Source organism: Mycteria americana, chromosome 2 (genome assembly GCF_035582795.1).
Source record: "Mycteria americana isolate JAX WOST 10 ecotype Jacksonville Zoo and Gardens chromosome 2, USCA_MyAme_1.0, whole genome shotgun sequence".
In the NCBI taxonomy this organism is placed as follows: Eukaryota; Metazoa; Chordata; class Aves; order Ciconiiformes; family Ciconiidae; genus Mycteria; species Mycteria americana.
Window position 1 is genome coordinate 147,622,915 of NC_134366.1, and position 23,270 is coordinate 147,646,184.

At 40.0% G+C, this 23,270-nt stretch overlaps 1 protein-coding gene across 1 annotated transcript; it reads left to right on the plus strand.

The window, feature by feature from the left end:
* Nucleotides 1–10,888: 10,888 nt before the first annotated feature.
* On the plus strand, nt 10,889–22,398 carry OTUD6B (OTU deubiquitinase 6B). The gene is made up of 7 exons (XM_075494924.1): nt 10,889–11,077; nt 13,708–13,862; nt 15,378–15,473; nt 16,918–17,230; nt 18,811–18,872; nt 19,563–19,669; nt 20,195–22,398. The coding sequence occupies exons 1-7, from the start codon at nt 10,987–10,989 to the stop codon at nt 20,277–20,279; spliced, it is 909 nt and encodes a 302-aa protein (XP_075351039.1). The 5' UTR covers nt 10,889–10,986; the 3' UTR covers nt 20,280–22,398.
* The last annotated feature ends 872 nt before the right edge of the window (nt 22,399–23,270 follow it).

Below are 23,270 nucleotides of genomic sequence, written 5' to 3' on the forward strand. Positions count from 1 at the left end.
ATAACTGCTAAGCACTTTCTTGGTCATCTTGAAGACACCAGCTGCTTTCAAAAATTTTAATTTAATATATTCATCTCCTCTAATCACATTACATATACTCAAGATTCCTTCCTTTATTATTTGTCAGAGGTTGCTACTCAATAAATACCTGTATCTAGATCCCTTCCTTCTGAAAAATCATTCCATTTGTTTACTAATGTCAGTCAAATGGTATCATACTAGTAGCTTTTAAATAACCTTTTAATTCCTTTTTTCTACTTTCTTTTCTACTCGTGAATGGATAAATATTACAGAGATAATTAGATACTTCTAAATTTGTAGACACTTCTAAATGTTGGCATCATATATGATTTTCATTTGATCTCTAACTTTTAGTTCTGGGGGGGGTGGAGACAACAGGGAAAAAGTGGACTTACGCTTTTATTTGAGCATTTTTTTCAGTTTTGAAGTTACTTTTCAGTTGCTTTTCAGAATAAGTAGTAACTGGAGTAAGTAACTGAAGTTACTTTTCAGCCAGAAACACCTCTGAGTCTTTGGTAATGAAACTAAGCAATATCAGGCTTAGTCAATGCCTAGATAGGAGACATCCAAGAAAAACAGGCGAAGATCTAAAGTTACTTCGGGTGCTTCAGTAGATGGCACCCTTTGCTCTGAGGAAGAATGGAGCTGCTGTACCCTCCTGGTGCCAAATGGAGACTAAGTATAAAGAAACTGAAGTCAAGGTTATGACAGCATTTGATCATGAGCTATCCCATGACTCATATCACAAGAACAGCAGCATCTTGGTCAAAGTCCAGTTTGGATAATTAATGGTCTCACTTGAATTCCCTTTGCCATTTCAGTCTCAATGACCAGCCTTCTTCACTTGCAACCAGAACTTGTTTCACGCAACATGTTCATTAAAGCGTTGCTCCATTTCAGGAGTGGATGAAGTGATTAACATAAAGAATTCCATGATTTGCCCAGGAGAATAAAACAGAGTAACAAGGCCTGTTATTCTAACTGTTTTTATGTGAGCATCAATCTCTATTTCAGATAAGTAGCAGTTTTGCTGATGATTCATGACAATATTGCAAATTGTATTGCAAAGACTGTTCCTCATAGATATGGATTGTGTGGATCGAAGTGGCGTGGTGCTGCCTTTTAAACTTAACTGCATTTGTTAACGTAGTGCTCAAATGTGATCAAGACTAGTCATATTTAACTGGGGATCTTTGAATTGCCAGCACTTTGGAAGTAAACATTTGAAATCAGACTAGGGGAGTGAAAATGCTGGTGATGGCCTGTCTCCAAGATAAGCTTTACTACTGGGAGCTGCCAAAAGAGATGTTGCTGCTGAAGAAGTGTGCAGATGTTAGAAATATGATTGAATAAAATTCTTAAAGACTGTTGTGTGCCTCGAGCTTGGCTCCGCTATGGCTCAGGGTTCTGCAAGACTTCTGTGAGTTAGGAAACTTCCACATAACTGGATGGGAAAGAAAAGAAGTTGAGGGGGGATGAGTTTACTGTAGATATCCAGAAATTAAACTGTTTGCATGTTTGCATCTAAATATTAGCTGCACCTGCAGAACCTCTTTAACTGATTCTTTTCATAAAGAAATAATTTAGTTTTACAGATATGGAGTCCTATTGTGTGTCTCTCAGCATGTGATGCAAGGGTGGCAACAGCTAGTCTAATCACAGCCACCAATAAAGAGGAAAGTGTAATTAACTGCAAAACATAGTAGCAATGAGAAACCAGACAAATTAGAAACCTGGAGGGACTCCAGCTGCTAGAAAGCTGAATTTCCCACTCTAAGAATAAAAATAACAGAAATAATTTTTTTTTGTCTGTATCTAGATCTTATTAGTACAGATTGAAAAAGGAAAAGTGGAAACATACATTATTCTCCCATGGATGGAAAAGATGTGAGAAGCATGCCAACAGTATTGTGATCTTCAGCCAAAGAATAATTTACAGCTTTTTGATACAAAACCCAATATCCTCCTGGGAAAGGTCAAAACAGAGCCGGGAGCTACTTATCCTTATCAATTGACCAATCTTAAGATTGTCGAGAGAAGATGCAGGATGTATAACAAGGAGAAATAATGCAAAATGGTGCAATTAAGGTAACAACTGAATAGAAAAAATCCCTTTACTGGTACTACAAACAAGTTTCAAGATCCATACAATTGAAAAAGGTGCAATGAAATGAGCGTACTTAATGCCACTGCAGCATCTTTATAAGTATTCTCCTAATGAAGAGCTAATAAATATGGAGTCTTTGCACATTGTTACTCAACACATAATGCATGAAACATGATTCCTGTGATCTTTTTATCTGGGGAAAAAAAAGAGACTTAGTTGCTCCAGTGTATCTGTGCAAACACTATTTTGATGTGCATCAGCTTTGGGAGCCAATGACACAATTTTCTTGTGATCTTGCTATCAGGTTACTCACTTAAGTTATAATATTTTGCTCTCTCCCTGTAGAACTGGAAGACCTTGCATCGTGCTCCTATTTAATGTGCATATAGCAGTATGGATAGCTTGCAACTCCCTTATTTCCTGCAGGCAGCTATTGTAGTTCCAGCTCTGCCTTCCTTCCATATCTCTGCCGTCCTCCCAGATGACCTGTGATATCATTTGAGGTCTCTAGTATGCTATCTATTACAGATCACAAAAAAACCCAACAACCTTCTGTAAGAAATTTATAATATCTGTGTTCTCTGATATGTCCTTAGCATCTAACAGTGATCAGACATGGCATCATCTCTGGGCACATTACTAGAACAGATGACAGAGCAAGAACGAATACAATTTTCCAACATATCTTTGAGAGCATGCTATTGGAAGTTGAGGAGTTTGGAGTTCAAAGGCACTGATTTAGGATTTCCAAGGACATGGAAGATTCTGTTCTGCCACAGATTCAACACCTAAAAGCAGCTTTCCTTCTCCAAAAGAAAAAAAAAACAAAACAGAAGGAATAATGTCATTTGTTTCTGTAAGTATCACTCTCTTATAAGTATGGAAAAAGATTTTTGTGAAATGTTTAATAAGATGAATGGAAATACACATGAGATTTGTTTATTTATTCCTTTGGTTTTGGGGAAACTGCTGGATTTTCTTTTTTCTCCCACGTGATACACAGCAAAGGTATAGAGAGCTCTGGCAGGTGCTTATTAATAGGTTCTATAAATCTAGAGATAAAATTTCATGAAGCAGTTTGAGAGAAGGATTAAAAGATGGTTGATGTTAAGTACTGACACTGGTTTGAAACATGTGAAGCAGTGCTTTTGTCCTTACAGCCCCATAGTTATAATGTACAGCTTTATGAGTCCTTTGACCTATTCTCTTCATTTACCAAGCGCTGTATCCTCCATGTGTTCTGCACCTTTTCAAATAATTCAGTTGTGCTCGTTGTCTAATCATTTGTTGTCTTACTCCATCTCATCCCTCTCCACAATTCAGTCATAAATCATTCCATGTAGAGGGTGTTCACTCCAACACGCTACAAGAGCAAGCAAAAGTCCGTTGCCCAACTCATCAACTACTTAATCAGCTCTTTGTAAATGTTGAACATAGTGTGATAGTTTTCTTTGGGGTGTGTGCAGCAATATCTCTGCGTGTGAATCAGAATATTTGTGTGGCCCACTCGTTTTGGGATTGCACTGCAGAGTTTTGGCATTCGTCTGTTTTGTTAATCTCTTTTAACCATTTCCTTGCCCCAGTACTCATGTTTTTCCACTCCAGGTCCTTACCCTGTTTTACCTCTTGCTTTTGTTCTCCACATGTATGATTCCTTGATTCCCTCTGGCTTCTCACTCAGCTTATCCCAGTTTTCTCTTGCAGCCTTGCTTCTTGCCAGAGCTATCTCCCAACTCCATGTATCTGTGATAGGGATCAGTGATTCCCTGTCTCCGTCTCTGACTAGTCCTAGTCACATTGTTTATCCCCTATTTTAAAATTCATAGAATCATAGATAGTGTGGGCTGGAAGGGACCTTTACAGGTCATCTAGTCCAAGCCCCCTGCAATGAGCAGGGACATCTTCAACTAGATTAGGTTGCTCAGAGCTTCGTCCAACCTGACCTTGAATGTTTCCAGGGATGGGACATCTACCACCTCTCTGGGCAACGTGTTCCAGCGTTTCACCACCCTCATCGTAAAAAATTTCTTCCTTCTATCTAGTCTGAATCTACCCTCTTTTAGTTTAAAACCATTAACCCTTGTCCTATTGCAACAGGCCCTACTAAAAAGTCTGTCCCCCAAATTCCCCTCCCTTTGTCAAGCACGCCTCCTCCAATTCCCTCTTCCATTTTCTGTACTAGCTCCAGACCTTCCTTCCTCTTGTCACAGCCATGGTCTCTCTCTCCAAGCATCAACTCTCTAAGCCAACGTTCCTTTCACAGCCCTCAGTTAGAGATTTCTCTTTCCCTTCCCCGTGTCCAGGTCTCCAGATTCCTTTTCTGAATGTTCTGCTTGTCTTCTCCTTGTCCTTAGGACACTTAAGTTAGGCAGATTCCATTCTTTCCTCCTCAGGTACCCAGCAGATGAGAGCACTAGAGGTAGGCTCCAGTACTCGGCCCTGTGGAGGGCAACGGCAGCCCAGCGTTGGGATTAGAGGATGGGTCTCACTTGGTGCTTCAGCCCTGGCCAGACTGTGCTCCACCAGCCCGGGTACCAGTCGTACCCAGCTGGAGCAGCGCCAGGGCTGCTGCCACAATCTCGCATGCCAACAAGCAACATGGAAAAAAATGAATCTGAGAATAAAAATTTTCTGGTAAATGTACTATCTGCCATGTCCATACTAAAGGTGTTTCTGATATCATAGCTAATTAAGGATCTGCTTTGGTGGCTTCCTCATTCTTGTGCTGAAACATTAAATTAGCAGAGCAAAAATTTACTCCTAGCTATGACTTCTTTGCACAGCACTGTAGACGAAGGTCCTACTTACAGATCTAAACATGTGGGGATCTGTACACTAGGTGGGATTTGAAACTATTCACAGACCACCAACATTTAGGATTGTCACCCAGCAGGTTTACTCTTGAACCCCCTCTATGACCTCTCCATTGCTGTTGAGTGTGCATGCAGGTGTAGGTTCTCTGCTCAAGTACATCAGCAGTTTGTCTGACACGGACAAATATTTTTGGCTGAGTTGTAACAATGATGGAGACAATTAACCAGTGGTCTGTATGCTGGATAGCAATGGTCTGGACTAAGGTGTAATTGTATTTTATTGATATAAGAAATTATATTGCACAAATCACAGTATAAATTTTTAGTCATATATTTGTCTTGAAGTCTATGTACAAGTAAAATGCAATTTTAACTAGAATGCTTCTACTGAATGCTACTTTGAGAGTCTCAGAGATTATAGTAACTGTCCAGTTATGCTTTTTAGCAGTTTAAGGAGTACCCAGAATCCCTCTTTTCTTCTCTTTCATTATCATGAGATCTGGGAAGATTACCTGGCAAAAAAATGTCTGCTTACACACGACACTCACTTTCACTGTTTTATAGCAATAACATGAGCTATAGTTGGCAACTCCACAGTCTAGAAAGTAAATAAAGAGCATAGTGAAAATGACAGCAGCTTCAAGGAGTTTAGCAGAGCGTGAATTATTGGCCAAGATTCTTGCCAAGACTACCCCAGCAAAATGTGATGACATTCTGGGCTAACCCTGAGAAACCTGATTGACAGACTCTGCTGAATGCGTTAAGTGACTGTACTTAAATACTGGAAATCCCAAGTGTCCAATTTTTAAATTTTTTTCTACTGAAAAGCAGTGTGAAGAGCTGGAGCTGGGCTTTTCTTTTTGCTTATTTTTTCTGAGCATTTAGGATGCATTCAAGTCACCTATTGTCAAACACAAGTCACATGTCTCATATATCCAAGAAAACTGCTTAAAAATCCAGACTCGTGGGTTTTCATGAAATCTCTCCATTCCAACTGCTGAGATTTAAAAAAGCAAAACACTGCAAAGCTCACAATACATCTGCAGAGGTTGGCAAAATTGTGCTATTGCTAACATACACATTTCTCAATAGCAGTCTTCATAGAAATCAAGGACATCTCCAGGTAACAGCCAGTTTCTCTGCATCCCAGCATTGGTAAGACAACTGTGAATAATGAGTGACCCTGAACCTGTTTGCATTAACAGAGACCTCAGATTCTTTTTACACCTTCTAGTGCTACAAATACACTGGGCTTTGTGAGCTCCAAAATGGCAAATCCAGAAACAAACCCCACTATTTTGTTTAACTGATAAATGTGACTCATTACAGATTTTATTAACTGATTGGATTTGCATTAGGTCCTGACGCTTATCAGATTTGTGTTGAAAAATTATTAGAAAACAGTTTCTCAGATGAGGGATTTTAGCTGCAGATGTCCTGCTATGAAAATCTGTTAGCACTGTTTTCAGCAAGTGTAAACTAACAACAGGACAAGCTCAGCTAGTTCACTTACAGATATAACTGAACTTTCAGACAACGATATATAGCACATATACCATGCTAGGAGGTTTTAGGTGCCAAATAGAACGTGCCATATTGATCCTCATGTTCTGTGGATGCTTCATTGCAAGGTCAAGTATACTCCTTAATTCATGTAGAATAATTGCAAATCTTAATACCAGCCAATTTTATGGCATAGAGTAAAGGAAAGTTTAGCTACTTTTGCTTCAATATCTGGGATCAAGTGACCTGGATTGGCTGGTCATGTAGTACATAAATCAGAAAATCCTCAACAAAACCTCAGTGAAACAACAGAGCCACTTTAAAAGAGTTTTGTGTATGGCTACAACTGGTCTATAATTCACTTCAATGCTCAGCAAGAAACATTTTGGAGATAATGGGGGGAAATGAGATACCCGCTTACCTAATAGTAAGACAGCTTCTTTGCTTGACCAGTGTTTTATATCATTTAGCTGGCATAAGACTTGGATATTCTTTACTGCTGTCATGAAAACTGTCTGCTAGACAGCCTTAGCTTATTAGTTTTGCAACCAAAGGAACAAAATCAAGATTTTTGGAGAGTGACAGAAGTACCAGGGGTCCTGCCCCAACTTACTTATAAAATACCAATGAACAAACAACCTTCCTGATTTTCAGCATGCTAACTAAACACTGGGAAACCACTGGGAGACACTAGAAAGGATGTCAAAATGCAACACTTTAAATAGCCATGCGTGCTTTCCTCCTCAGAAAATAAATACGAAACAAAGAGAACACGACAGCTGTCTGAGTCAGCTGTTATCAAAGGTAACCCTCAGTCACTGACTTCAGTGACTAACTTGACAATAATTCAGTCACATTTCAAAAGTGCCCCTTAATTCTGAAAGTTTCAATTTTGACAGTGTGTAAGACACAGACTGTGCTTAGTACAGAGCATCCTACAGCTATCATTGATTTCAATGGGAGGCTCAAGTTTCTACAAAACAGATTAATGAAGTCATAAATTTTAATACCAGAAAGGGCCATTACGGTAATCCAGTCGGACTTCTTTGAATTCTGAGAGAACGTCAGTAAATGTTGCTTGCATGGAGCCTATAACTTCCAGCTGAGCTAACGCATAGCCATAGGAAGGCTTTCAGTCTTGATTTAAAGACTTGTGTGACAGTGAACCTATCACATCCTAGAGAAAGTGCTTCACAGTTAGTTACCTCAGATTTCAGTTCTCTTTTTTTTTCATTCCAGCTTCTAAGCATTATATTTAATTATGACCTTATCTGTTAAACCACCCTTTCTACCCAGGAATCATAATTAGCCAAGTGGAGCTTACATGCAGTAAGGCTCTATTTAAGTGTTTTGTTATAAGAGTGTCAGAGAGGAAAACCACACAGAATTTGTGGGGGAAAAAATGCACGTACACAATCCTGATGTACACAGTCCTGATGAGCTGGCAGGTCAAGAGGTTGCTGAGGAGCCAGGGATCCTGGGGCAAGCAGGCAGGGACAGGCAGGGCCCCTGGAGCAGGCAGCGAAGGAGGAAGCGTCAGGTCCCTTGGCGCAGGCAGGGAGAGCAGGTGGCACGCTTGCAGCCCTGGCAATCCCACACAGACGTCATGACTGCAGATCCCCATGAAGACGGTTTCCCCAAATTGAGAATTTTTTCCTTTTGTAAGACGCTTTCTAGACAGCAAGCAGCCTTTGGTCCCCGCCCCCTCAGCCATACGCATACCTTGCGAAACTGGACAGCATTGCTTTCTCAGGTCTCGGCAAATGCCTCCTCCTATTGCTTGGTTGTTTTTCCCTTGCTCATCTGCTGCTTTCCTTTGGCATGCTCAGGGCAGTTGTCTTCATAACTTGCGATGTTGTGGTTTTTTCAACCAGTAATTAGCCATCGGTTAGTTGTTTATAACATTGGGTCCTCTGTTTTCAAAGATATTTTCAAGGCCTTTGCTGTTATCCCACGTTAAACTGTAGTTCATAATACCTGTCTGGCACACAGCTCCAGTGCACAGGGCAGGCTCTCACCGCAGGTTGATAACAAGCCCCGCAGGCCAGGACTGGCGCCTTGTGAAGTTGGCACTGAGCCGGTGGCCTGCTGCTAGCAAGGGTAGTGCTCTTCTTAATAGCTTTCATTTATTCTCGGTTGCATGGTCGCAGAGGAAACTCATCTTTAGCTGGCTGTGCAGGGTGACCTCCCCAGTGTTTCTCATACCGCTCTTCTCTGAAATGTACTCCCTCATACTTGGTGTGCCCTAAAATCTCCGTTCCTACGGAGTTCTTAATACAGTTCAACTGTATTAATAATAATACAGTTGAACTGTATTGAGATATGTGTTGTTCAAATGAGGCTAGCATAGCATAAAATCACTGTAATCAACCTACCTTCATCATCACTTAGCACTTCACATGTGGTCACCTGAGGTTATTTATTCTATATTCTGTTTCAGATTACTGCTAAAGATATGGCAGAAGATTGGACTAAAACCAGTAGTCACTACGGGGACCTCACTGGATGTATCCCCTTTGGCCGGCGATAGTTGTGCTGGAGGGAAGGAGCCTCTGCCACCTTTTTTTCTGAAAGATTTAAGCCTGTAGTGCCCCAAAACACTAGAGCTCAGCCTGCTTGAAGGATGGATTGGGTCGTATGTCTGAACACCTAATTACAGTGTCCTCTTATGGTAAAAAGATGATTTTTTTTTTCTTTGCTGTAATTTTATAAAGTTCTAAAAGAAACTAAAATGCAGAAGGTATAAAATAGTATTTATTATTTTTAAATATACGGCATTTTTAAGAAAATGTATTAAATGTCAGCATATTCATATATACATACGTGTGTGGACAAATATATGTCCTTGACAAACTGATACAGAGCACATATATACATTAGGCAAGGCAAATCTAACCCGGATTTGTCCTTATTCTGGATCTGCTGGTAGTATACAGAAATATTTATAGGGCCACCCTAGTAATTTCCAGTGCTAACCGATTTTCCTAGCTAAAAGCCAACCCTCTCATTCTTTTTGGATGAGACTTTTTTTTCCTAGCTGGTCTGTGACCTGTTGTATTCTAACAGGCTGGAAAAAGCAGGTGGAGGTAAGGGAAAAATGTATTTCCAGGTATTGACACACAAATCTGAAAATTATTTATCTTTCAACAGAATTGTAAAGGAGATGTAAAATCGGGTGGTTCTATACAGCAAGAGAGTTCAATCCATCATCTTACGATTCTGCTTTAGATCCACTTCCTTTCTTTGCACCTGACTGTACTTCACAGAACCACAGAATCATTTAGGTTGGAAAAGACCTTTAAGATTATCAAGTCCAACCGTTAACCTAGCACTGCCAAGTCCACCTCTAAACCATGTCCCTAAGCACCGCGTCTACACGTCTTTTAAATACCTCCAGGGAGGTATTCTTGTAGAGGTTCTGTTGATAAAAATGTACAAGAATAATAGCAATGCCGTAACAGTTAAGCACAAACTTACTGTTTCCATTACCAAAGTTTTTGCTCAATTTGAATAATTTTAAACCCAACTAAAATATTGAAGTTCATAAATTACATTTTGTCCAGATGAACTGAATGTTCCACAAAATAACGTTGGCAACTGCACTGAACAGAAAAGCATCTCACTCCACACTAGCACTCAGCAAGAATTTGTAGTTCCCACTCTGAGGTGCGGATTTGACCCCAACCAGGAAGTCTGGATTTTACTGTGAGAATGTAACGCTTTATGAGACATAATTTCACAGTGGTGAGGAGACACAAATCACAAACATCACAACTTGGAAAATCGGGTCTTTCTGGGTATTTTTTAGCTTTAAGTAACATCAGGTAAAACACTTGCACACACAGGGCACTGTGTATTTTGCACAAAAGTGAACAAGTTCGGTAATTTTTTTCCTTAACGTGATAAATCATGTAGAAACCCTAACCAATTCCTTTCTCACCTCTAGCCTTCCTCTTTAATAGGATTTACCTCTCGTTGAGCTAAACGTACCATTTTTTCTTAGTGAAGACATGTCCATACACGTCCTTTACGGGGCAGGAGATAGGAGCAAGTAGCTCCGCAGCGATGTCAGGAGACAGAGATGGGGAGGGGGGCCGCTTTCCCCGTCAAAACGGCCCTTCCCTCCCCCGCTGTTCTCGTGCTCTCACAACCCGAGACAGAAGAAAGGCCTCCCTTTCCTACCACGGCCCGAGCTCACGGCCCCTGACGTGCGGGCTCAGGAGCGGGGGCAGAGGCCGCCCTTCCCGCCGGCGGGGCGCACGGGGCGGCCCCAAGAGACCGGGGCGGCGGCGACACGGAGCCCAGCCGGTGCCGGAGGGCGGCAGGCAGCCCACGGAGGAACCCCATGGGGAGGGGAGGCCGCGGGAGAGCCGGGCCGCTTGTCCCCCTTGTCCCCCTCACAGCTGAGGCGGGCGCTGGGCGGGGCCAGGCGGGGCGGCGCTGCCGGAAGCGCGGCGAGCTCCCGCCTCGCGCCGGGGTCAGGGGTCGCACGCTGGCGCCGCGGGGTGAGGGCGTCCCGCGGGCGCGGGCCTCCGGGCGCCCATGGAGGGCTCCGGGGACGAGGAGGCGGGGGCCGACGGGCCGCTGCAGCAGCTGGTGAAGCGGCAGCGCAAGGAGAAGCGGGAGCTCCAGGGTGAGGGGGGCCGCCGCCCGGCGACGGGCGGGCGGGGAGAGGGCTCGGGAGCGGGGGAGGGGAGAGCGGCTCCCTCAGGCGCCCGCCTGGCCGGGGGGAGGCGGCGGGGAGACGCGGGCTGGGCTGGGCGTCCCGCTCTCAGCCTTCCCCTGGGGGACGCTCCACGGAGGCGAAGCTGGAAGCCCCGTAGGGCAGTGGGAGAAGCTCGGAGGGGGCGGGAGGGACGGTGGCGGGCGCGTTCGCCAGCGCCCGGCTTTGGGAAAGGAGGGAGCAGCCCGTGCACTGCCTTCGCAAGGGGAAGAGGACGTCGGCAACGAGCACGTTGCGTCTTGGCAGAGGTGCCAAGGCCATGCTTTGGTGCTAGGTGTGGTTCTTGTCATGCAGGCGGTCTGCTGAGTTCGCCTTACTGCAATCTTGGGAGCCTGACAGTGCTTCAGAGCCGTAACATAGTGCTAGACCATTAGCGTTACATTAACGTTTTGCTACTTTGCTTTTAAGTTAAAGGAGGCCTGTTTTTGTAAGGCGTTTTAGATTGAAAAGCCGGTATAAGGGTCCTTGCTGCTCAGGCAGCTACGTTTCTTTGTTCAAAGTGCAACTGATCTGAAATGGACTTTCACGTTCTGTCTAGATACAGTAAAGTATTTATAGTAGAAGATCCCTGTGGTCTTACAGCGCTACATATGAACTGTTCATCAGCCACATTTTACCTACCCTATTACAGTAGATTAATATAATCAAGTAGTTCTGTTAGCTGGATTCTGTTGAGTTTTATAGTTGATTATAACCTTTTTGTTAAGCCTTTCTCATTGCTGGTATATTGATATGGCCTTTTCCTTGTTTGGCTTTTTTGGTATGTGATGAAATAGGCCAATCTGCAGCCTTTTACTAGTTAGAGGGTTAAAGAAGAGGAGAGACAGTATTGGGCTGCGTATTGTCATTAAATCTATAGGAACTTATTGTTTTGAGATGCCTTTTCCTCTCTCAAATTTGGTTGAAATCGAAAAGAGGTGTAGGAATCCAGCATTGTGATTAAGTGGCTGGAGCACATGGAACATTGATCAGGAGAGGCTGAGGAACAGAGGGTTTTTCCACCTAGAGAAGGTGATAAGGGGGTATGTAATTGCAGTCCTCCACTACCTAAAGGTGGGAGGGGTATATAGAAGACAGAGCCCCAGTCTTTCCAGTTAGGAGAGGCTGGGAACCTATAGGCACACGTTTTCCCTACTTGAAAAATACATTCCTGAGAAGTGCAGTGATTAACTGTTTGACAGATAGCAAAACAGTTTGTTCATAACAACTAACGTAAGGTGCGTCTCAGCCTCTGAAAATCCATCATCTCCTCCAGTTGATGATCCTTGTCTCTACCACCCCCATATACTCTCCTTGTGTATTTGTCTCTTAAGTCCTGGGTTTCCTTCTCCCCCATTATGTTAATTTTTATGAACAAAACTGCTTTTCTGTCTGTCAAACTCAGCTGATTCATCTGTGAGGCTGAATGCTTAACATAAATCTTTCAGTGTGAGCATTCTTGCTGCCTCTTCTTGAAAAGTTTTATTATCATAGCCATCATCTTCAGCTCAATTGTGTCAGTCAAGGGTGAAGGACAGGAAAATGTACAGATGATGAATAGCAAGCAGGGTGTTAAATAATTGGTGCTGTAACTCTTAAACAGTGAATACAGAAGTGACGAGAGCTAGCAGGGTGTGTTCATGTAAGAGCACAGGCTGTGGAAGCTGTGTGTGTTCAGCCTGGAGAAGAAGAGAAGACTGGGGGCGATGTGATTGTAGTTTCCACTGCGTAATGGATGGAGCCAGACTTTTCAAAGCAAAGCATAGAGAATGGTCTAGAGACAATGGCTGGAAGTGGTAACAAGAACAATCCTCATGGGAGGAAAAAGGGAAAATATTTTCATAATAAGGATGGTTAAACATGGGGAAAAACTGCCCAGAAAGGTTGCAGAATGTTCATCCCTGGAGAGTTTGCAGAGTCATCTGAATAAATTCCAGATCAATCTGAATTAGCATAACCTGATGTAGCTTTGAATTCAGCCCCACTTTGAGCAGGAGGTTGATCTAGATGACTTCTGGACATCCTTTCTAACCAAACTATTCTGTGATTTGAGAAATGGAGCCTTGACTCACAGCCTAAATGTATGTATGGAACTTAAGGAAATTGAGGCTTTTTTTTCTTCTTGGATACCCATCTTGCTTTTAGAAGCTTTATTTTAAGGACAGGTAAACTCTGTTTTTACTTTGAAACTACTACTTGTGTGATTAAAAATTTACATATCTTTCCTGTGACAGGATTTGAGATCTCAGTGCCCAGATAAACTTTTTGAAGGCAACAGGCTGAGGTCTGCTGTGTTGATGAAGTTCTTAAGTATTTGTAATAGTAACCTGGCACAAGTTTTTCTCTTCTTCAGATATAATGTTTGCATCTTTTAAGAAAAATATAGCTGCTTTAAAATGTGATGATCATAACAGGCAGTCTCATAGCTAAACTGTTAAAACATACTGATATGTTGATATTTGTAAATTTTTTTTCTGTATGACTTGCGGTTCTGTTTTCTACAATGACTGTGAGGTATCTATATTGAGAGGTAATGTTTTATTACACTACTTCTCTAACAGCAAAAATTCAAGGCATGAAAAATGCTGTTCCCAAGAATGATAAAAAGAGACGAAAACAGCTGGCTGATGAAGTTGCCAAACTAGAGGCAGAACTTGAACAGAAGCACAAGGAGGAATTAAAGCAGCTGAAGGAAGCTTCACTTGAGCAGAATAAGGTAGGTGCCTTAACTTTAGCTGAAGTTGTACAGATACAATTTGTGTTAAGGCTTCTTTAACTTTTAAAAATTATAATGAAGTAACACTTTAAAGTATTTCTCCTTTTCCTCGCAGTATTGGTAACTCTTTCATCTTTGGAAAGATGCAGCTGTTACACTGGGTGGGCATTGCGAGAAGGGGCATTTACCTGTTGTTGTTGAGCAGTATTTGGTTTTGCTCTTAAGGCTACGTTAGTAGCTCAGTTGTCTTAAAGAAATATTTGGCCTTTTTTTTTTTTTAAGTTCCTGTTATATTGTCACTCTAATTATCTTATGTAGACTACTGTAGTATTGTTGGCCTTCAGTAGGCATTTGACTGATGCAGTGGGTTTTGTCTTGCAATTCTGTCAACAAGGTAATTGACCTTTTTGTAAGAAGACACTTTCTGTGATGATGGGAATTGTTGTCTTAAATGCTACTGTTCTGCCATGTTGGCAACATAGCTACATGCTTAAATGCTTCCAGTTTGCTGTTTGATGGCAAACCACTTAATTTTTAACAGAGGCTTAGCATTATTCAAATTTAGCTGCAGGAAATACGACCACCTGAGTAAACTAGATACTATTAAATACTTGTGTGACATAGAAAAATTCACCTGTGTTTTAGCACTTAATAAGTAGAGTGCTGGAAACTCCAGTTATAGTGAATTTGCAATCCATAGACTTAATTTTGTATATCCAGTACTGAAAAGAACTGTATTTGTATCATGTGCCTGAATTTAAGGACCGCTTGTGCAAGTAGGCCTGTTCATATACTTTCTCCCTTTCTCCTGGGAATGGAGCTTTTGGCTAAATTGGTGCAATACAGTTATCTGTGAATGACGCTAATGTTCACAGAATCACAGAATCATATAGGTTGGAAAAGACCTTTAAGATCATCGAGTCCAACCATAAACCTAACACTGCCAAATCCACCACTACACCATGTCTCTAAGCACCTCATCCAAACGTCCTTTAAATACCTCCAGGGATGGTGACTCAACCACTTCCCTGGGCAGCCTGTTCCAATGCTTGATAACCCTCTCGGTGAAGAAAAATTTCCTAATATCCAGTCTAAACCTCCCCTGGCGCAACTTGAGGCCATTTCCTCTTGTCCTATCAGTTGTTACCTGGGAGAAGAGACCGACCCCCACCTCTCTACAACCTCCTTTCAGGTAGTTGAAGAGAGCGATAAGGTCTCCCCTCAGCCTCCTTTTCTCCAGGCTAAACAGTCCCAGCTCCCTCAGCCGCAGGTCCCTTAGTCTTTACTTTGTTGAGACTACAGAAAAAGTAATAAAATGCATGACAGTGGTTTGGGATGTGAAATGCTTTACTTTTGGTTTTGACAGGTTCTGTGCTATACACAGATCTTTGTGGTTAAACTTGCTAAGTATACCCTGGCATTACCTAGGAACAGAACTTAAAATGGTTTCAGGAGATGCCTTATCTCAGTTATCATTTATACTAACAAGAATATTTAACTTTTTTTTCTTTTTAGACAGATTCTATAGCTGATGGGGTTGCAAATTTAGAGCTTGAAGGAGTAGAGCAACAGATTCAGCATCCTCGAATAACAAAAGCACAGAAGAGGCGGGTATGATTTAACATTTAAACATTTTACAAATATTTGATTGAACTTATATTCACTTAAACTTAACTGTAATAACCAAAGTTAAACAATTTTGCAGGGGACATTACCTGGCTAATTCAGTATTGATGCTGTACCTACTGGGTGCCTTGAAAATCTGTAAAGCTGCTACCTAGAGATATGTAAGCATTTTATAAACAGTTGTACTTTCCTACCCTCAGCCGTGGGCTGGGAATCAGAATAGGTCAGGAGATGGGAGCTAGAAAAAACAAATGATGTAAAGCAACTGATCTCTTAAAAAAATTTCACTAAAAACATTAATAAAGAAATAAAGTAATTGCATTAAAACAATGTAAAATACTATGTGGAAAATATGCAAGTAGTAGAACTTTACACATTTAACAAAAGAACATTAATGCTGAAATTCTTGCAAATTTTTGAGTTGTTAAGAAACATTACCTGGTGTCCAGGCCATCAAATCTTGTTAAGCTTCAGATGCTAAATTGTGATAGATGAGCATTCTCATTGTACCTGCATGAACATTGGTTCAGGGCCAGAGGAGCACTGCTTTATTGCAGAGTCCATCACCTGTTACATGATCACTACTGCAGAGCTGCCTTGTAACAAACATGATAAAAGGATGTTCTTAATTCATTGCACCATGTTTAGGCAAACTAAAACTCTGTAGCCTAGTTTTCCTATATTGTGGTTGCCTAAACTAGTCTGGTCCTGATTTGTGGTGAATTTTAAGTGTGAGAGTGAAAAGATCATTCTCTGTACTGCTTCCTTTTTTACTTGTTCATTTACTTTGACTCTTATTCCCTTGTTAACTTAAGCATAAACTTACGAAGCATTCTATAAAATTAATTTTTATGTTATGTATTATAACGTCCCCTCTAGTATTCTCTGTATGCGTTCTTATCCTTCCTTTAGGTTAGGGAGCAGTCTTTTATGAGGTATAGTACCTAGCCTGAGGGAGTTTCAGTTTCATGACATGAGCTACATTATGCAATCCTATGCGTAAGTGGTAGATCTCACACTTATTATGAAAGAGCAATATTTTCTGTTGTTTAATTAGAATCCTCATACTTGAGTTGTTTGCCAATGTAGTGAAATAGGTGATCCTGAAGAAATGACTATTATTAATAGCCTTTGTATGGGTGTTGTAAACTGTTATTTTGGATGTTGATATAATTAAGATTTCTCCTGTCGCATAATTTCGGGTGTGGTGGCAGAGGCAGTTAGGATATATTGGTCAGTTACCATTTGCTAAAGTTTGGGTTTAGGAGGTCTCCAAGATTTAGTAGTACTGATTTGGGAGAACATTTCACAGATATCAATGTACTGAGAAAACATTTGAAGAGTTAGAAGCAAGCACTAAGCCAAGAGCTGTACAGGCATCTTCTAAATTTTAACATTTGCTGTAATTTTTATGTGTTTTTAATCTAAGGAAAAAAAAGCTGCTTTGGAGAAAGAAAGAGAAGAAAGGATAGCTGAAGCTGAGATAGAAAATTTAACGGGTGCTAGACATCTTGAAAGTCAGAAACTTGCCTCCCTATTGGCAGCAAGGCACTTAGAGATTAAACAGATCCCTTCAGATGGCCATTGCATGTACAGAGCTATTGAAGATCAGCTCAAGGATCGCCAAAATTCCTGGACTGTTGCAACTCTGAGGAACCAAACAGCAAAGTATATGCAAAGTCACTTTGATGACTTCCTGCCATTTCTTACAAACCCTAGTACTGGAGACATGTATAGCAGAGGTAAGACTTGTGGCATAAGAGATTTTAAAAACTCTTACAACTATTTCTGATAATTCTTGATCTTCGTTACAGCTGAATGGGGACTAATCCATTATGGTATTTGTTCCTGAACTTTGTTACTTTGTTGGTTTGGCTGTGTTCTATGGAACACAGAATTATGGTCCACTATGAAATTTGGTACACTGGAATCTTTGTAATTTATCTTTTTTTTTTAATTTAAAGTAATCTAGCAAACATTATTCCCCATTTAAAAAATAATAGAAATCAGAACTTGCTGGTTACTAGATGGTAATCATGTTCTAGTATGTGATTTAAGCTGTATTATAAACAGCTTGTCTACCAGGTTAGGGATGATTTTTTTTTTGTCAGCTTTTATATTGGTGTTTTCAATTTACATAGGAAAGCTGTTAAAAATGAGTGTGAAATTCAAGCAAATCTGTTTTATAATAGTTTGCATAGATGCTTTTTCTTATTCTACCCTTTATTTTCACTGTTTAGACTAGGCCTTTTGGAGCCCTTTCTTATAAACAGACTAAACTAAAAAAGATGAAGGCATTTAGTGTGGAGCAATGGTGTAGGCTGACTAAATGCAGTTAAATGGAATTTGTGTACTTCTTATTTGAGCAATACATGGTTTATTCCTTTCTTACTGCATCTGGAACATCGTGCAAATGACTACTTTTTTTAACTTACTGCTACATTGATTTAATAGTTATTGCTGTGGATTTCAATTGGTGACTGGGGGCTGTTGTGAAGTAGGAGGCATCTTTCCCATGTTTACAGAGGTAACTGTCACAGGATAAATGTGCCCTAAGAGAAGACTGAATGAAGTTCTGCAGAGCAGCAGGGAGTTGTGGTTTTCTTATGTCTCTTAAGTCTGTTATAAGGGGAATGTATGAAAAACAATTCTGAGCAGTCTTCAGCAAATCTGTTCTTTCTTTATCAGAATCTATTCATAGGGTTCAGAAGCCTGAAGGGTTGTAATTCATAAATTTGAAAGCTTGGTTTCTGTAGAACATGATCTGCAAAAGGTTTATTTAGCTATTAACAAAGAAACTTGGGAATAAGTACTTCAGAGGTTAAAAACAAAGCAGCTAATTTGGAAATTTAAAAAAAAAAACTGACAGTTGAACTATGTACAGTTACAAGATTTTAAAAACATACCTGACACCTAGCTAACATAAGAACCAAGCATACTACCTGCTATCACATTCTTTTCTAGAGTCTTAAAACAACAGTCTCTGAAACTTAACAGGAAGAAAAGCGTATGCAATTTCATGCTTGTTGTTAACAATTCCCTGAATAAAAAGTTCAAAATACAAACCTGTACTTCTTTTTATTCCCATACTTGTTTTTATTCCTGTCTTCAGTCTTAATTTTTCTAAAACAGTTATGGGGGTTTTTTGGCCTCTGGTGATTTTCTTTTCCTTTCCTTCTCTTCAGTGAACATACATGTTTTCCTGTATAATGTGTTTGGACTTTTCAGGTTCTAGTTCTTCATCGTACAATCAGTATTTTTCCTCAGTTTTCCTGTTCTCGCATAAGAGAAGTACTAAAAGTTGTCTGTTCTTTCCTCGCAGAGGAATTTGAAAAATACTGTGATGATATAGCGAATACAGCTGCATGGGGTGGTCAGCTGGAAGTAAGTATGGTATTGATAATTTTTATTTGTGAAATTCTGAAGTGGGTGAATATACCTTCAAAAAAGGGCTTCTTAAGAAAGAATACCTGAAGGCATAAGGGAACATAGTCATAAATAGTTTATCAATAACTTTATCCTATGGTTAGAAATTGTTTTCCCAGATTAGTAGCTTTTCTGATGGTGCGCTGCTCTTCTGATGTATTTGATGACATGCAAGTTAATGAATTCAGTAGTTCTAAATATCATTAGAAGGACTGACAGTACGAGCAGGGGAACACTTTCTAAGGAGAAAGCATTTTATTATGCAGACTTAGATGGTAGCAAAGCTGACTAGAGTGGAGCAATGTTAGATTTTTATAATGTAAACCAAAACTTGAGCTTGAGAAAATATGTATTTATTCTAGTTTGTCTTATGTATTGTTTTATCAAAGATTAGTTACCAAATTACTGAAGCTAGCCCAATGTTACCTGTGTTGTATCATCAAAACAATGATTAATTTAAGGCAACCTGTTTTCAATTAAAGTTTAAAAAGTTAAAATAATTTTGCTTACTTTGATAAAGTTTATTTTCTAACAATATTTGAAATGTTATGCCCGAACTCATGTCTGCTAAAACTAAATGCCATGTCTTCCTCTGTCCTCCCTACATTGGATTTAATCCTATTACTGAATTGTTTTTATGCCTTGAAGCTAAGGGCTTTGTCGCACATTTTGCAAACACCTATTGAAGTAGTGCAGATGGATTCCCCTCCCATTATTGTTGGTGAAGAATATTCAGGGAAACCAATAATACTTGTGTAAGTATGTAACTTTGTCCCGTCTTAAAATTAGTGCACTTATTTCTATAGCAGAGGGCTCAGCTTTGATTCTCACCTGCTCCTTTATTTTCTGTTATGTATCTGACATTGAAATGCTGCTTGAATCTTGCAGGTCAGAAATTACGTTTGTGATTGACACACTTAGTTTAAAGATATTGTAATTAGAGTTCTTAAAATGCTGACAATCAGTCTGAAGTGCGATTCAGTCACTGCTTTATAGAACACTACAAGGTCATTTTACCTGTTAGATAATTCCAAAATAATAGTGAAATTGATATAAGATGCAGGAGGAAACTTTTTTTCTTCAAAGTTTATGTCAATCTGCGCCTGGAAGTCACCAGAATTAAAATTGTCTTTATTAATACTCTCCTATTTAATGACCCTGTATATTTTTTGTGCTAAAACTTGAATTTATTTAAGCTATCTTCCAGTGCTCTTAATGTTTGGCATGGCGTATACCTTTAGTTAAACTGAACACTAATTCTGTAACTTTTTTTTTTTTAGGTATATGAGACATGCCTATGGATTAGGAGAACATTACAATTCTGTAAAACTTCTAACAGACGCTGCTACAGAAAATGGCAGCTAGCATACAGAAGTCTTAAAACCACATGGGTAACAGTTGCATCTTGATGTGTCGGGCTCCAGACAACTCCCAGACAGACTAGAAAGTAAAACTAAATGGAATGGATTAAAAATGAAAAAAAGACATACAAGGTTTGACTATAAATCAGAAATAGCTGTTGATTTAAAACAAAACCAAACCAAAACAACAGTATTTTGAACTTGTTGGTATTAATCATGTTTAGAAGATCTTCTCTAAAATGGTGGCTGTGTAATCAGAATTTTTTTTTTAATAGAGCTTCATCCCATGCTGCAGTGAAAATACCAAGTAGTAAATGTTTTGGTTAACCTGCATTTCTGCTGAAGAATTAAGGTTACCTGAAGGGTCCTGTTACATTATTTCTGGTAGATTTTGATGATCATGGAAGAGTTAAGGCATTTAAAATAATTGATTTTGATTGATGAAATATCCTCTACAGTGTTTCTCTAGTTCTATCAGGATCTAGCTTTAACGCTGTAGTAGGGATCCCCCTTCTTTATTTGGGCAGAGAAGAGCTGGAGGCAAATACAGTAGTAGAATATCTTGCTTGGCTGAAGGAATTGCAGAATCTTTAAAATAAAAAGATGTTCATCTAAGATTTTTACCAAGGTTTGAGGACTTTACTTTTTTTTTTTTTTTGCAGTTGATAGTAGGAACTGAATGCTTGATGCTGTTCCTACTACTGAATTTGTAGGAAGAGCATTGTTGTTTTATGACTATACATCATAACATTGATGCAAGTTAACTGTGCTGTTCATCCTTCGTAGTCTTTCATCTGTGCATTTCTATGATACAGAAATCTTACAAATAAGCTCCTCAAAGCACGTCGGGTAGTGAAACTCATCTGAACTCATAATTTATGGATCTGCTGATCTAAGCACTTTGTGATCTCTAAAGTGTGATGTTTTATAATGCTTAAAACAGCTGGTTGCATACAGGTGTAAAAATAACCACCTTGGGTTTTGTGAGTGACTTTAAAGGTGATCTGCAAAAGAATCAAGGTTATTTTGATTGCTCTTTATGATGCACAGAGACTTGAAAGGTGGTGGTTTTTTAACATGGCTTGACTTTTTACATTAGAAACGTAGACTTTTGTCTTTAAGTCACTGTAAATGTGACTCCAAAATTAGCAGCATACTGAAACCAAAGTTGTAATGCAATTGTTTTTTAACAACAGAAGTGTGTGTTTTTTTAAAAGCCTTAGTCAATAACACGATAATTGTCTGTATTTTAGTGCTGATGAGATGATTTGGAGAAAAGATGTTCATGTTAAGTTTAAACACTTTTGCCCTGATTTGAGGATTATGAGCTAACAGTGCGCATTTTGTAGTCCTTCAGTAAAGCTAGCCAGCAGATTGACATTCCTGGGACTTACAAATTAGAAAAATCTGCTCTTACTTAAGAAGGAGATAAGTGTTCACTTTATGGATCAGATTATGTCTGATTTAAAGCACTTTGAGAGAGAGGCAGGGGAAAAAAATCAAGACAATTATAGCAGGGAGTTTTGGACAAGCAGAACTTGAATTATGACTTCTTTAGACTGGTGCCTGCCAGGAAGACAAAGTATTAACCAGATCAGGAGGTTTTACATCCTTATTTATCTGATACAGTATAGTCAATATAGCTGTATTTATAGCAGCTGGTTTACTGCAGAATTTGGTTTACCACCCTGATTGTATGAAACGATGTTTTTAATTTCAAACAAAAAATTGGATACAACAGTATGGAAAAATGTCTCTATTCATAATACCACTATGAATTTCACTGAAAATAATAATAATCAGAAATCACAGAATGCTCTTCTCTGTGTTGCTTAGAATTGATGTGATATGAAATGCACATGCTGCATCTTACAGATACCCTGTAAAAAAAGTTCTTTTTTCTTTCAATAAACCAAAAGTTCTTGGTTTATTGGGGTTTCATTCTTGTTTGATTAGCTGACAGAGAAAAGATGCCAGAATCGTGGAACGCTTGTACTGACAGTTTGTCCTGTTGAAGATGTTTACAATTTGTATAAAGCAAAATAATGTTTTAATATAGTGAGTGAAAGATCCTTGCTCATGCTGTATGGGACTTGCCCAAAAGTAATAAATCGGTTTATTTGTGGCAAATCTTGTTGTAGTCACTTTTTATTTTGTACTTAGATTGTTCACTTCTTAATTCCTAGTGTTAATAAGTTTACTTGTTTAATTTTTATGACTTTAGGGTCCTACTGTAGTATGAATTCTCCAACCACTGACTATTTCTATTCAAGCAGACAAAGCTTTACTCTTTATGAAATGAAGTTGTTTCTAAACAAGATTTATGCCCAGTGTTTTAGCAGTTCAACTTGAACTCTTCTGAAAAGCTGTATTTGAAAATACTGTTGAACTTCTCCATACATAAAAATGATAAAGTGAGAGGGTTTTCTTTTTTTTTTTTCCCCCCACAATTTAGCTTTTGACTTTTTTCAGATTACATTTTCTGTGCAAAACAGCAGTACTTATTTTGAGTTTCTATGTATTTAAGTGGCTTTTCTTGCTTTTATCTGCAATTCATTGACATCAGTTTCTTCAGCCACTATTTCTTTTAAGGGCTGGTAGGTAATTTTTTTTGCACGATTAATGGAGGTTAGTTTCCAGCAGGAATGCTCACAAGAATGGGAGGGAAGCTGTCGAGTGGTCTGCAATAAATTGTGTACAGTATTCTTAGAGGGAAGAGCGTCCTCGCTGCCGAGGGCCGCGGGCACAGCGCTAGGCCGCGGCGGCCTGAGGGATCTCTGGGGGGCGCTGCGGAAGCGCCCCGGCTGCGGCGCTGGGGGGCCCGTGTCACGTGGGGCTGAGCTGTTGCCACGGCGACAAGCGGTGTGGCCGGCGGGGCTGCGCGGCAGCCGCCCGGCTGGGCCTCGGCGCGGCGCGGGCGGGACCGGCCGCGTCCCGGAGCCGCACACGGCGCTTGGCCTTCGTCCCTGTCCCCTTCGCCGAGCCTGCGCCCCGC

Bases quoted from the DNA above. Each gene is read 5' to 3' on its own strand.
- OTUD6B (XM_075494924.1), top strand. From the start codon at position 10,987: ATGGAGGGCTCCGGGGACGAGGAGGCGGGGGCCGACGGGCCGCTGCAG. The intron at 13,863-15,377 runs GTAGGTGCCTTA...TTTTCTTTTTAG, and splicing joins CTTCACTTGAGCAGAATAAG to ACAGATTCTATAGCTGATGG. The intron at 18,873-19,562 runs GTAAGTATGGTA...TATGCCTTGAAG, and splicing joins CATGGGGTGGTCAGCTGGAA to CTAAGGGCTTTGTCGCACAT.